Here is a 14406-nt window from a genome sequence, read left to right as displayed (position 1 = left end):
GAGTCGGACATGACTGAGCGACTGAACTGAACTGAACTGAAGACAGTAAATCTTAAAAGTTCTCATCACAAGAAAAAAACAATTCCTATTAACTATGCATGCATGCTGATGATCTTAAGTAGACTTCTGTGTTGAAGTCTACTTCACACATTTATACCCAATATATATAAGTATATTTCACAATATATACAAGTATCACCTGAACTATATTATGTCAATTACATCTCAAATTATAGACAAATACACCTCAAATTATAGAGGATAAAAACCTCACTGTGCCTTAATTAGTGCCCTTAAAAGACATGCTTAAGAAAATAATTTGCACCTAGCATATAATAAACACACAGCTTCTTTGAAAAAGTTTCCAGGTAACTGTCTTAATCGACAGAGTTAGCAAATGAATATTAACCCAATAACCAAAAAGTACTGGGCAATGAGGTGGCATGAAAGTAAAAGAAAATGATACTCCCTCGGGAAGTTTTAAGTTTTAGTCAGAGAGAAAAATAAAATTAAGTCCTTGTGAATGACCAAAAAGGCAATGGACATCCAGGAAAATTATAAGATCAGAGTATGCTATAATAGGGCTTCCTTTGGGGCTCAGCTGGTAAAGAATCTGCCTGCAATGTGGGAGAACTGGGTTTGATCCCTGGGTTGGGAAGATCCCCTGGAGAAGGGAAAGGCTACTCACTCCAGTATTCTGGCCTGGAGAACTCCATGGACTGTATAGTCCATGGGGTCACAAAGAGTCGGACACGACTGAGAGATTTTCACTTTCACTTTATGCTATAATAAGTCAAGGAGAAAGTAATTCATAAAGAAAGCTTTGCCTTGAAAGAGGATGATCCAAATTTTAACAAAGATGGTAAAAGTGAAGATAACATTCAAGACAAACAGGTACAGAGGCAATAATAAACACTGTGCTTGATGGAGCTAAGTTTAACCTACATTAGTTCAGGGTGAGGAAGGTAGAAAATATTAATAATATACACAGGAACGGTGAAGATATTACAGAGCTCCTTGAAAGCTACATAGAGAGTCTGGAATTGTCAAGTTATTTAAAATGGGATGATGGAGAGCTTTATAAACAGCAGACTCCACGCTTACCCAGCAGCACTGCATTCTCCACACACAGCCATAAACTGAATCATAATAGGTACAGTTTAAAACCCTTTGGCAACCCCCACACACACGTAGAATAAAATCACCCTTCTCACCAGGACAAGAAGGCCCTGTCTCATCTGCCTTGCCTCTGACTCACGGCCCTCTGACCTTCACAGCACAGTCTACCCCAGGGCCTTTGCACCTGCTGTATCCTCTGCCTGGGACATCACCCTTCCCCCACTTTTCTCCAGACTGTGTCCTTCCCCACCCCCACCCCACCTGCCACTTTCAGATCTTAGTCTAAGCTTCCCTCCCTCACTCAGAGAGTCAGCCCCTGACCACTTTACCGCAAGCAGCACACACAGCTGGTCTCTGCCCAGCCCAGCCCCCACGTCCCTTCTCAGCCCATCCTGTCCCTGAAAGGCACCAGGGAGGGCCTGGAGTTTGAACAGGTGTCTCAGGAATGCTGAGCCCCATCCCCACCCCTGCACCGGGTCTTTGCTGTGGCACACAGGCTTCTCTAGTTGCAGTGTGCAGAGTTAGTTAACCCACGGCAGGTGGGATATTAGTTCCCTGACCAGATATCAAATCCATGTCCCCTGCACTGGAAGACGGATTGTTAACCACTGGACCACCAGGGAAGTCCCTGAAAGTAGCTCTTTAAATGGGAACTAGTAAAGCTCTCATCATTTTTATTATAAAAAAAAAAAAAAAAGCTATTTAAAATGGGATGATGGAGAGCTTTATAAAGATGCTATTCTTTTCTGCATTAATTACCTAACATGTTTCATTATCAACATCCAATTTCTCACTACGTAGCGAGGTTAAAGAGAATGAGTATCACATCATATTTATACATTATTACATCTCCTACATGTAGCACAGAGCTACGTGTTCAAAGAGTTAAAAAATGCTGGTTGTTAGGTCATTTCAAAGAGGGCTGATGGGACCAAATCTAGGAACCCTTAATCCTGTGACCAAAGACTGAGTTCTTCATCGGATATTACAGTTACTCGATGGTGCTATGCTTTCCTCATGGAGATACAAACCACTCACAGAGGATGAGATGGTTGGATGGCATCACCGACTCAATGGACATGAATGTTAGCAAACTCTGGGAGATGGTGAAGGACAGGGAAGGCTGGTGTGCTGCCTTCCATTGGGTTGCAAAGAGTCGGACACAACTGAGCGACTGAACAACAACAACACATGCACAGCTGGTGATTTGGGAAAGTAAATATAAATGTGAATGTCTTCCAGGATTAAAAAAAAAAATACTGGCTAAGTAAATAGAGAAAACTAAAAATTTTTAAATCTTACTCTGCAGTCAAATATAAAAAGTATTGTTCATCTTAGGTCACTACAAGAAACCCAGATTAGCTTCATTTCCTTCCTGGGTAGAGAGGAAAATAGAGTCTCTGACTCATGAAGGTAGGTCAGGAAATGGCAGGAGTACATCCTTCTAACATAGGTGAGTACAAGGTAGCTGGGAGGCCAAATCAATGAGAACATTAATGTCCTCAGCTTTTTTTACAGTAGAGAGTCAATCAATACTTTATAAAAGTGAGATATAATGCTCAGACCACTTGAAATATTTTATATAATCTTTTTTCTTAACCTTAGAGGAAATGCTAGGGATATAATTAACTCTCAAGTGAAAAGACAGCTATTTGAAATTCAGGAATTCTTTCTGTCTCATTAGAGTTTCTTTTTCTTTTCTATGAAATTCATTTAGAATTTTAAATGGAAACAATGATTCCATTTTTACAAACTATTTCCACATATCTATTCTTCTATCTGTATATTCATAGAAAGACATCTAGAATGATTTTCCTCAATGTTGATAATGTCACTTTCAGAGTTAGAAGGAATTTCATTTATTATATTTAATTACCTGCATTGGTTAATTTCTTTATAATAAAGACAAGTTATTTTTTGAAATGCAAAGAAAAGTAAGATGACTCAATGAGCCTGATAGCTCAGAATAATGGTTTACATTGGGGATAAAAACTGGGGCATCCACTCGCATACAGATGTACTAAAGGGCAAAGGCATAAGTGAATGAATTAGGGGTAGAATATAAAGGAAAAAAGCTGGTTCAGGACCAAGCCCTGAGAATTCTATCAATCAGTGGTTGCCTAGAAAATGAAAAGGAGCAGAAACTGCAGCCATAGGAGTATGTGCTATCACAGAATGTAAAAGAACTATCACATAGCAAGACATGTCCCATTATGTCAATGCCTTGCTTACAGCAAGATGAGAATATAGAATCCACTAGATTCATCAGCATAGAAGTTGCAAGTGACCTTGAGATGAACAGGATGTGCAGTTCTGACAGAGCTGTACAAGTCAATGTCAAATCTTAAGTGGGCTGAGGAGTAAACAGAGGTGAGCAAGTGGGGACAGTTTGTCCAGATATGTTTTGCTGCAAGAGGAAAAGAAATAAGGCAGTGACTGCAGAGAGACGTGATCTCAAGAGAAGTTTCTTTGTGCATGTGTTTTGCTTCATTTCAGTATAAACTGGGACATGTAAAGGCAAGTCTGCACACTGTTGATGTGGAAACAAAGAGGATAGGAGAGCTAATCAAAGGAGCAACCTTCTTGAGTATTAGTTATTTACAATATAAGATTTATAAGAAGACCTTGGCAAATAAAAATTCAGAAACTTAAATAGAATGTCATGCTACTGAAAGTGTAAATCCATATTTCTCTAAGCCCCAAATTAGCCTTATCTAAGTGCTGTGGAAAACCTAAAGAAATTGTATAAAACTTATCATTATGCTAGTCTATATTTTTGAAGCAAGGGAAAAAAAAATAAAGTGAACGGAAGAAAGCAATGCTAAATGAAGAAATCAAACACATTAATAAGATGATCTATCTACTGAAGGGAATGGTACAATTAGAAACAAACCAAAAAATTGTGGGAGTGAGAAAAAATGATACAGGCAAAAATTCCAAATACAAAGAAAGGGGATTTATGCAATACTAAGCTATGATTTAAAATATCACCGTTGGACCTCAGTGACCAATGCTAGAGGGAATCAGTAGAAAAATGAAAATAAACTAACTTGATATGCATAACTTAAAAACATAACTGAGTATTATAAGGATGGACTTAAAAATACAATGAAATAAACTTCCTGTCAAAGAAAAATTTGTTAAAAGGAACATAAAAGTAAAATATGAATTTTTCTTCAGAAAGTTGTTTGAATGCTGACATTATAAATAGCATATTACCTGGCAGCATCTAGAAGACTACAGAGATACTGAAAAAATGAAGTTAAAATTTATTTCCTAGGTAAAAATCAAAAATAGTATAGAGCAAGTAGACAGATATAAAGAAACACTTGAAGTACTGCTACTCTATATCTATTACTAACATTTTTATAGTGCTTTCTATGTGTCAAGCACTGCTACGCCTTTCTAATTTTTATATGTAAGTCTCAGGATAACTCTATGAGGAAATATACAATTATCCTCCATTTTATAGATGGGTAACTGAGATTTCACTTTCAGTTCACTTTAGTCACTCAGTCATGTCCGACTCTTTGCGACCCCATGGACAGCAGCTCGCCAGGCCTCCTTGTCCATCACCAACTCCTGGAGTTTGCTCAAACTCATGTCCATTGAGTGGGTGATGCCATCCAACCATCTCATCCTCTGTCGTCCCCTTCTCCTCCTGCCTTCAATCTTTCCCAGCATCAGGGTCTTTTCAAATGAAGTCAGCTCTTCGCATCAGGTGGCCAAAGTACTGGAGTTTCAGCTTCAACATCAGTCTTTCCATTGAATATTCAGGACTGATTTCCTTTAGGATGGACTAGTTGGATCTTTTTGCAGTCGAAGAGATCTCACTTTACACAACTAGTAAACAGCAGGCAGTCTTGATTCCATGTTGCTAGTCACTATATAGATGGTTGTTACATGTATCAACAACGGAATGGCAAATTTTTTTCATGTAGGAGAGAATGACTCCTTTTAAATCCCTTGGAAGGAGGAGCCTGGTAGGCTGCAGTCCTTGGGGTCTCGAAGAGTCGGACACGACTGAGCGACTTCACTTTCACTTTTTACTTTCATGCATTGGAGAAGGAAATGGCAGTGTTCTTGCCTGGAGAATCCCAGGGACGGGGGAGCCTGGTGGGCTGCCGTCTATGGGGTCACACAGAGTCGGACACGACTGAAGTGACTTAGCAGCAGCAAACATTATAAGGAAGCACACACGATGCACATCAATATACTTTATCCTCAGGAGCATTTTACTTCTTGGATTGCTTTTTACGTGACTTAAAATCCTACTGTTAAAAATTTAGCCAGAATACCAGAGGAAAATATTACCTTATAAAAGAAAGAAAACATACAGAAAAAAATTCATTCACTGTATTAAGAAGAGGCCAAAATCTATGGTCTCCAATTAGAAAACTCAGAAACATACTTGCTATGCAAAAGGAGGATCTACTGGTACGATTTTCCGAGAATTCCTCATCACTGCTTGTTATGTGATTATTTGATGCTATTCACAGAAAGTTAAAATTGAATGTGAAAACACATTTTGAGATAAAGAGCACACTACCCAAAAAAGTATAATAGCTGTATCTTTTTTTTTCTACCTTCTTTCAACTAGAAAGTCCAAAAATGAAGCTCAGCTATTAATGAATGTAATTAAAAAAAAGGTTTAAGACTTATATACTACCATTAGGGAATTCTAATTTTAGCAAGTAATTGCTTTACTTCTTAGGTAGACATTCTCACTGACCTCCTCCACCATACTTGAAAAAGTTTCTTTGCTAGTCAAAAGGAAATCATGAACCTATGAAAGTGTAAATTTCTTTAATTCAGCTGCTTTTAAACGTTAAGGAGTACAAATTCAACCAGAAAATATTTAAACCTTGGGTTAGAGTATGGTAAATATTGAGGAGCAAAATTTGGGCAAGATATCATCCATTTCTATGCCTCTTTTTAAAAAGACCACATTTTGGCAGGAATTCAACCCAATACTGAGGGAGGAAAGGAACAGGCCGAGCTGACTCCATCTTGAAAAAGAAGGAAACTCCATCTTGCACTTTCAGTGAGCTTTGGACTATGTGGCTGGTAGCCATGGGGATAACATACCTACAGCTGAACTGGCCTCCCGGACTGATAAACACCAGATTCCATACCAAGATTTCCCATCGCCAAAAAGAATGTAATAATCCCCTATGTAGTCAGTCACTTTTATAATCTTTATGGTACCCATTGGTGTAGCTGCTGCTGACCCTTCTGATTATGAATCATGGCTGTAACCTGATTGTATCTCCCTTTAACATTTTCCAGGCTAAGTTTAAAGAATTTGGGGATGTGGGCTTGAGCAGTACACTTAAGATATATAAGGTTTTCACAAAAGTCAGTGAGTTTCCTCAGCTAGGAGAAGACTCTGCCTTGGGCCCGCAGGTGTAACAAACTGCACTCCACTATCTGCATTGTCCTTCTGAGTGAGTTTGTTTCCCAGAACGCGTGGCTACAATGATACCAATGCAGGGAAGCCCCAGTTGACTCCTGAGAAAACTGAATAGTACACAAAATGCCTCTAATAAATCAAGCAAAAGTGATAATAATACAGAACCTAAATGCAGCAAAGGCTATAATGTAAAAATCTAATGACTATAATTTACTCTGTAATATTACAGAAGACAAATTACCTTTAAACATGCTTTAAAAATTATTCTAAATATTATAAAATATTATATTATAAAATAATTTTAAATATAAAATATCATAACTATTACAAAATTTTAATACTATAAAACTATTTTAAATATTATAAATATAGAACATATGCTCAACTATTTTTTACAACACAGAAAACATCAAGTTAAATTCAGCATCTTACCTTAGACCAAAGATGTGTGATTGTTCGTAGTTGAATAAAGAACGAATCTTGGCTTCAGAATTCAAAATTATAAGTCTGTCAATAATATCCTATAAAACAGTCTTAGAGTTAGAGTGTACTTGGCTGAAACCATCTAAAGAGAATCAAATTGACAAATATTTAGACTTGTGTTTTACATGTGGTTGTACAGAGCTTTACATTTGAATGTAGAGAGCCATTTAAAAAAGGGATTTTTTTTTTTTAATTAATAGCTGAGTCTCACCCCTAGAGATTCTAAATTAATTGGTCTGGGTGTGATATGGACATTAAGACTTATAAACATTCCTGAAATGAATCAAATGTTTAGCCAAAAAGGAGAATCATTAATTTATATCCCACTTTGGTACTGTATGAGCAGCTTACTGTAACCAGTTAAACACTGTTTAAACTGCTAAAAATGTAAACTACTTTCAAAAACAACTTTGAACTCTATAAATGTGAAGCATGAACAGTGGATTTAGTATTATCTGGAACTATTTGAGATTTTGTTATTAGATATCTTTTTCTCATGTAAATCAGTGGTTTCCAACCCTGAACACAACCCTATGGAACTTAAAAAAGTAAACAGCTGCCCAGGCTCTACCCCAGAGCAATTACCTCACTATTCCTGAGGGTAGGATTCTGGCATTAACATCCTTGTAAAAGCTTCCCAAAGTTGCTGCAACGGGTAACCAGGTTTAACAATCACTTATGCAGAGAGAACTTGATGCCTAGGTGTCATCAGCTGTCCCAAGTAATGACAATAGAAGCCCAACACAAAATTTTGGGCATTTTCTGAAAGGCTTTCTTTCTATAATGCCTGACTTTTGTGCATATCTTTGTGACGCGCCGAGGACTTAAATGTCCGTCACTCCAATCTTTGTTGTGACGAGACAGAACCGAGGAGCATACACTGGCCTGACAGGAAGATACAAGAGTCTGGGGTCACAGAAATCATTCCTTTTATCAGCATCTCAGCTATCCTAGGGCCAGTATCCTGAGTTCACATCCGGAGTTCTTTAATGCTCACCACAGGGAGTGGCTGGAGCCTAATGGCTGCCTGATCTCACTAAGGTATTCTTCTCCTTCCTGAGTGCCTTCAGGGCTTAGGAATTCACCTTTGGAGGCCCCAAATCTTTGATGCCTGTGACATCCCTGTTTACTGATAACAGCAGGAAATACTCCATTTCTCACTAGACACTCCTTGTTTCAAAACACTATTTGACACTTCATGGCTCAAAAGTTTTAGTTCTGAATCTAAGTACTAGATACTGTAAGAATACAGGATAGAGAATGTATTTCCAATAAGCTAACTGCAGCCAACTATCAATGATAACGCGTTTTTCAGAGAACAAATGTTACAGTAAATGAATTCTTCTTCAAAGAGGATTATATTGATGGATCACCACTTAGGGAAGAAAAGGAAACTCCTGAGAAGTCTGCCTTATGGAGAAATTCAGTTTCTAAGCAAAATGGGTGACAAGAAGGTAACGTTTCCTAAATTAAGCAGTAGCTTTCCAGTAACAAATTAGTGCAAGTAAGGCTTGGGACTGGCAAAGAGGAGTAGGAAATTCTGTACTTTTTTTTTAAGCATATAGTTTAGCTTGTGAATACGTTAAATGACCAAGTAAGCCAGAATGAAATCAAGACTGGAAAAACAAAGAAGAATATTCATTTTCTATAAAGCAATATATGTTTGAGTGCCTGTTGTGTTTACAATTGTCCCAAGGCTTGTGTTTGTGCTATTTGATGCCCTTTACTTAAGAAAGGGCCAAGTGAAGGGTAAAGAACAGATCAACCATAATGCCAATAATCCCATACTTGCATTATTAGGAGTAGCTTGTGACTACTTAGTCCATGAGCATCTATAAGCAAAATTCAGTCTATTAAAAGTCCTTTCTTGTACTTTTTCAAAGGAGGCAGTGTCTTAGTCCATTCTGGACATTATAATAAAATTCCACAGACCGGGTGGTTTATAAACAACAGAAGTCTATTTCTCACATTTTTGGAGGCTGAGAAGTACAAGATCAAGTTGCCAGATTTTGTGTCTGATGAGGATCTACTTTCTAGCTCACAGACAGTCATTTTTTGCTGTGTCTCAGATGGAAGAAGGGGCAAGGGTCTTTTTTTTTTAAGGCACAATTCACCCCTTAAAGGGTTTCTCTTGTGGTTCAGCTGGTAAGGAATCCGCCTGCAATGAGGGAGACCTGGGTTGAATCCCTGGGTTGGGAAGATCCCCTGGAGAAGGGAATGGCTACCCACTCCAGTATTCTGGCCTGGAGAATCCCACGGACTGTATAGTCCATGGAGTCGCAAAGAGTTGGATATGACTGAGCGACTTTCACTTCACCCCTTAAAGACTTCACCTCCAAATATCATCACACTGGGAATGAAGTTTCAATAAATGAAATTGGGGGTATACAAACATTCAGTCTATAGACAAGAGGTAGATGAAAATGCCATTCTGGTGGTGTGGTGAGTTGAATGGTAACTATCCTTGAAAAAGCATGTCTATGTTCTAATCCCCCAAATCTATGATTGTTACCCTATTGAGAAAAAGGGTCTTTGCAAAGGTAATTAAGAATCGAGATAAGATCATCTTGCATTAGGCAAGTAGGCCCTAAATCTAATGACAAGTGTTCTTATAAGAAAAAGACAAAGGGATATTTAAAACAGAAGAGGAGAAAGCCTAAACCAGAAAATATATACAATGAGCCTGGAATATCCTATCGAATAAATCAGTAAAGAAAAATACCAAATAATAAAAGGAGTCAGTAGACAAAGAAAGAATATTTTGACCATCAAAAGCAATAATGACTGCACTGAGTTGAAATATATGTGTAAAATCCAGAAGTTCATAATGTTAATAACCATCATAAAACCTCCCTTTTACAGATTACTAGAACACAAATTTATTACTCTGTAAATTAAAATACAATCAAGCATTTATTTTGCTATTTCGGAAAGAACTGTATTTCAAGATTCCCTTTATTAAATAATTTCAGTTACATACAAAAAGAATGACAGACGAGAATCACCATTTCACATCTCTGAATGAAACAATCAGTATAACTCATAACAAAAGTAGCCTAGTTTTTCCAATAAGTTAACTGAATGGAAACAAAAAGGCAAAAATGTTTTAGAAAAAGACTGAAAAGGACATAATGACTGAATGCAACATGTGGACCTTGTTTGGATCATGACTTGAGAAACTGAAAAAAAAAACCAAAGACCTCTTTGACACAATGGAGGAAACCTTTATACAGACTACACTAGATATTAGATAATGTGAAGGAGCACAGACTGTGTATGGAGACAAAGGGAATAAGGAAACATGTTACATAACAGAATGACTGCATCTGGCTTTCACTTTTAAAGGATCATTGCGAGGATAAATTATGTGCTAAGACTGGAAGAAAAAACAGTTAACATATCACTGGAGTAATCTAGACAAGAAACAAAGGTCTAAACTAAGGTAGTCTTAACACATATAGATAAAGTAATTAAGATCAAGTCATGAAGGAGAGAAAAATTTATAAATACTGAAAAATTACCATAAAGAGGAGTCAAAAATGACTTCCCAGTTTGTAGCTCATTCAACTATGTGAATGATAGTGCCATATGCTGAGATAGAAAAATAAGAAATGGAATTGATTTAAGACAGAAAAAAACATAATATTCAGTTGTGGACATGGTTAAATCTAAGATTTTTATGAGTTTTCCTAATGTCCATTATCTAGTAGAAATATGGGTATAGTTCTGGCAGTCAAGTAAGTGATATAGTTCAGAGAGTTGTCAATGTATAACCGAAGCCACAGAATTGGATGAAATGAACCTAAAGGTGTTGAACTGTGGAGTTGGAGAAGACTCTTGAGAGTCCCTTGGACTGTAAAGAGATCAAACCAGTCAATACTAAAGGAAATCAGTCCTGAATATTCAATGGAAGGACTGATGCTGAAGCTGAAACTCCAATACTTTGGCCACCTGATGCAAACAACTGACAATCCTTTCCCTGATGCTGGGAAAGACTGAAGGCAGGAGGAGAAGGGGATGGCAGAGGATGAGAAGGTTAGATGGCATCAGCGACTTGATGGCAAGAGTTTGAACAAGCTCCAGGAGTTGGTGATGGACAGGGAAGCCTGGGGTGCTGCAGTCCATGGGGTCACAAAGAGTCAGACACAACTGAGTGAGTGAACTGATTGAACCTAAAGGACATAAGGCAGCAGAAGAGAAGTCCACAGAGGACACCATAGAAGCTGTAAGAGAACCAGAAGTGGTGCCATAGCCACAGAAGAGAATGACAATGAGGAGGAATGAATCAACTGCACTAAATGCCACAAGGTGGTAAATTAATTTAAATATAGGGGAAGGTCCCATTTGATTAGAGAATTACATATTTATCAGTGACTTTTGGCAGAACAATTTCAGTAGTTGGTCAAGCAAGACTCCAGATTACAGTGACTTCTAGAGTTGATACAAGAGAAAGAAGTTGAGAATTCAAATATAGGCAATTTTTTCAAGATGCTTTTTGGCAAAGAAACAAAAAAGAAAACTATAGGGTGATAGCTAAAAGACAACACAGATCAAAGGAGTTTTTTTTTTTTTTTAATAAGAAGAGTTTATACTTGTTTAAATGATGACTGGAAGCAGTGATTCATTTACAGGGTTAAAATGTAGTGTCATTAAGAAGATGGACTAACAAAACCATATGCAGTTAAGCATTTTAAGATTACATTAAAGATAAATCCTTACATAAGTGAACAGTTGACTATGCACTGTAACACATCCAAAAAACTTGAGAACAAATACCCAAGCCATTGCTCTAGATTAAATAACAACACATTTGTATTAATAGAATACTTGTGTTCCATAACAGATTTCAATAAAGGCCATAGTATTAGAAATACTTTCAAAAACCATTCACTGGATATCTACTAAGTGCTAGATGTAAATATGACCAAGATATTCTACTTGCTTTCAGGTCCTCACAGTGTAGTAGGGAAGACAGGCAGATAAATGGTTAATTATAAAACTACTTAAGTAGTGCCAAGATACAAGTAAGTATAAGCTAAAATTGGGACACTTCAAGAATATAAAAGTTTAAAGAGAAAAATACTTTGTTTGTATTTCATTCATATAAATTATCAAAAAATTTCCAAAGTAGAGCAAATTTTTAAAAATAAAATGTTTAGGGTCACCAAGAATTAGAAGAATTCAAAATATCAAAATGATATAGGAAAAACAACACACTGGACAAAGTGACCAGAAGATAAATGTAATGAGTGGGATTTCAGAATTAAATGATTCCTTAATAATGCATATATACACATATTTATGGGTGTTTAATTCATAAACTTAACAAATATGAGGAATTAAATACACTTGAATGATTAAAATAAGTTACCCATTTTGAAATATGAATATAAAATAAGTTTCAAATTAAATAAATATGCATATACTGCCCTCATGGGGCAGTAATACACAGATCATTTAAAATATAAGCAGAAAACATATTGGACTCTTTAGATACAATTTATTCCTAATTATCTTAGTCAATGAAGGAGCAATAATCATGTGACTAATAACATAAGTCATCTAAAAATAATTAATACAATAACTTTTATATATGCTAGATCTCGTCCCTATTTGGGAAACTTTTCAGTTCAGTTGCTCAGTCATGGGGAACTCTTTGACACCACATGGGCTGCAGCACGCCAGGCTTCCCTGTCCATCACCAACTCCCAGAGCTTACTCAAACTCATGTTAACCTTGTTATTTCAATAGGTGCCGCCATTTTTAGACAGCCAGAATCAAAGATATCATTTACAGATAATTTGGAAGCTAACATTCTATAGGCAAATAAATGAAATCAGTCTTTAAATGTAATTTATTGTACCTTTTTTTCCTGTTAAATTGCATTTTTACTACATATCTTAAAAAGTAGCACTATAAAAGTGAAAGATTAAAAGAAAATGACTTACAATAACATTTGTTGGAACTTCACGAAGACAATATTCTGCTTTATTAGGAAGACTTTGATTGCCAACCAGCTCAAAAATAGCAGGATAAGATAACAGGTTCACCAGTGCTAGAAAAGACTAGGTGGGAAGAAAAAAAAAACTGTTCAAATGGTTCACTTTTCTTTTCAATCACATCCACTGAAGAGTCATTAATGCAAATGGCAGTTTTTAAAATAAGCCTGAAATGGCAACCCACTCTAGTATTCTCGCCTGGAGAATCCCATAGACAGAGGAGCCTGGCAGGCTACAGTCCATGGGATCGCAAGAGTTGGACACGACTTAGCGACTAAACCACCACCACCAATCAACCCATATAACTGAAATATATGCTTCTATGATAAATACAAAATAGTTAACATCAACAATAATCTATGTACTGACAATGCATAAAAACTATAAGAAAATGTAACTGAGAGTTGGAAAATGTTTTAAAATATCAAGTATCTCTGACAGTTTGGTTCTGACAAAAATGAAATCATACATTTTTCTCATTCTTCACATTGTTATATCTGATGTGTAAGAAAATATAATACTTCAGGGCTCTGGAGCAAGATAACAAATTCTATATATTACAGGACTCAGGTCACAAGGCTATTGGCAGCCTTTAACTGTTGATACATTCACTGGAAATTCAAGTAATCTATTAATAATTACAGTTAATTAGAAAAAACTATGGCTTTGTCAAAATCAGCTCATTTTCTCATGCAATTTTACCAAGTTAATCTCTCCATGAAAACTTTAAGCTCCTGATCTTCTCTCATTGACAAGAATCTGAATATTTTTCTCAGGCACAGTTCATTCTTTGGATGCCCTGTACAAAAGTATGCAGTGGTTGCCCATTACTAAACATCAGATCTAAAGTCCTTAGCATGACTTTCAAGGCACTTTATTGACACTTTTCTTCTCTTCGGTTTCAAAAGCCGCAATTGCCATTAAGTTTCCTCAGCCTGAAGGCATCACTGCAGTCAATCAAATCTGCCTGCCTTCTCCTTCAAGTGACTGCCACATATACAAACTTTTCTTATCCTATTAAGGAGCTCCCTCTAGCCCTCCCCATTGACTCATTATGTTACTTTATAAGCTTTCAAAAGTTTGCCATATTTTTTTTTGAAGGCTTTCTTATTAAGTCTATCCACCTCTAGAAGCCCTATATTCTGTTAATATTTGTATATTTAGTTTGTATTGTATTAGTTAGTTAGTTCAGTCGCTCAGTCGTGTCTGACTCTTTGCAACCCGATGAACCACAGCACGCCAGGCCTCCCTGTCCATCACCAACTCCCTGAGTCCACCCAAACCCATGTTCATTGAGTCGGTGATGCCATCCAGCCATCTCATCTTCTGTCGTCCCCGTCTCCTCCTGCCCTCAATCTTTCCCAGCATCAGGGTCTTTTCCAATGAGTCAGC

At 36.9% G+C, this 14406-nt stretch overlaps 1 protein-coding gene across 1 annotated transcript in view; it reads right to left on the bottom strand.

The window, feature by feature from the left end:
- Nucleotides 1-14406, bottom strand: part of TBC1D32 (TBC1 domain family member 32) — a 201950-nt gene that overhangs the window by 103318 nt on the left and 84226 nt on the right. The window contains exons 22-23 of the mRNA XM_081530498.1: nt 12964-13080; nt 6965-7053 (exon numbers count right to left, since the gene is read on the bottom strand). Of these exons, the coding sequence (XP_081386624.1) occupies nt 6965-7053; nt 12964-13080 (206 nt within the window). The remainder of the gene's footprint in view (nt 1-6964; nt 7054-12963; nt 13081-14406) is intronic.

Source organism: Giraffa tippelskirchi, chromosome 9, assembly GCF_054371585.1.
Source record: "Giraffa tippelskirchi isolate mGirTip1 chromosome 9, T2T-mGirTip1v1.2.pri, whole genome shotgun sequence".
In the NCBI taxonomy this organism is placed as follows: Eukaryota; Metazoa; Chordata; class Mammalia; order Artiodactyla; family Giraffidae; genus Giraffa; species Giraffa tippelskirchi.
Note: the sequence above shows the minus strand (reverse complement) of the source record. Positions and strands in the feature narration are given on the sequence as shown.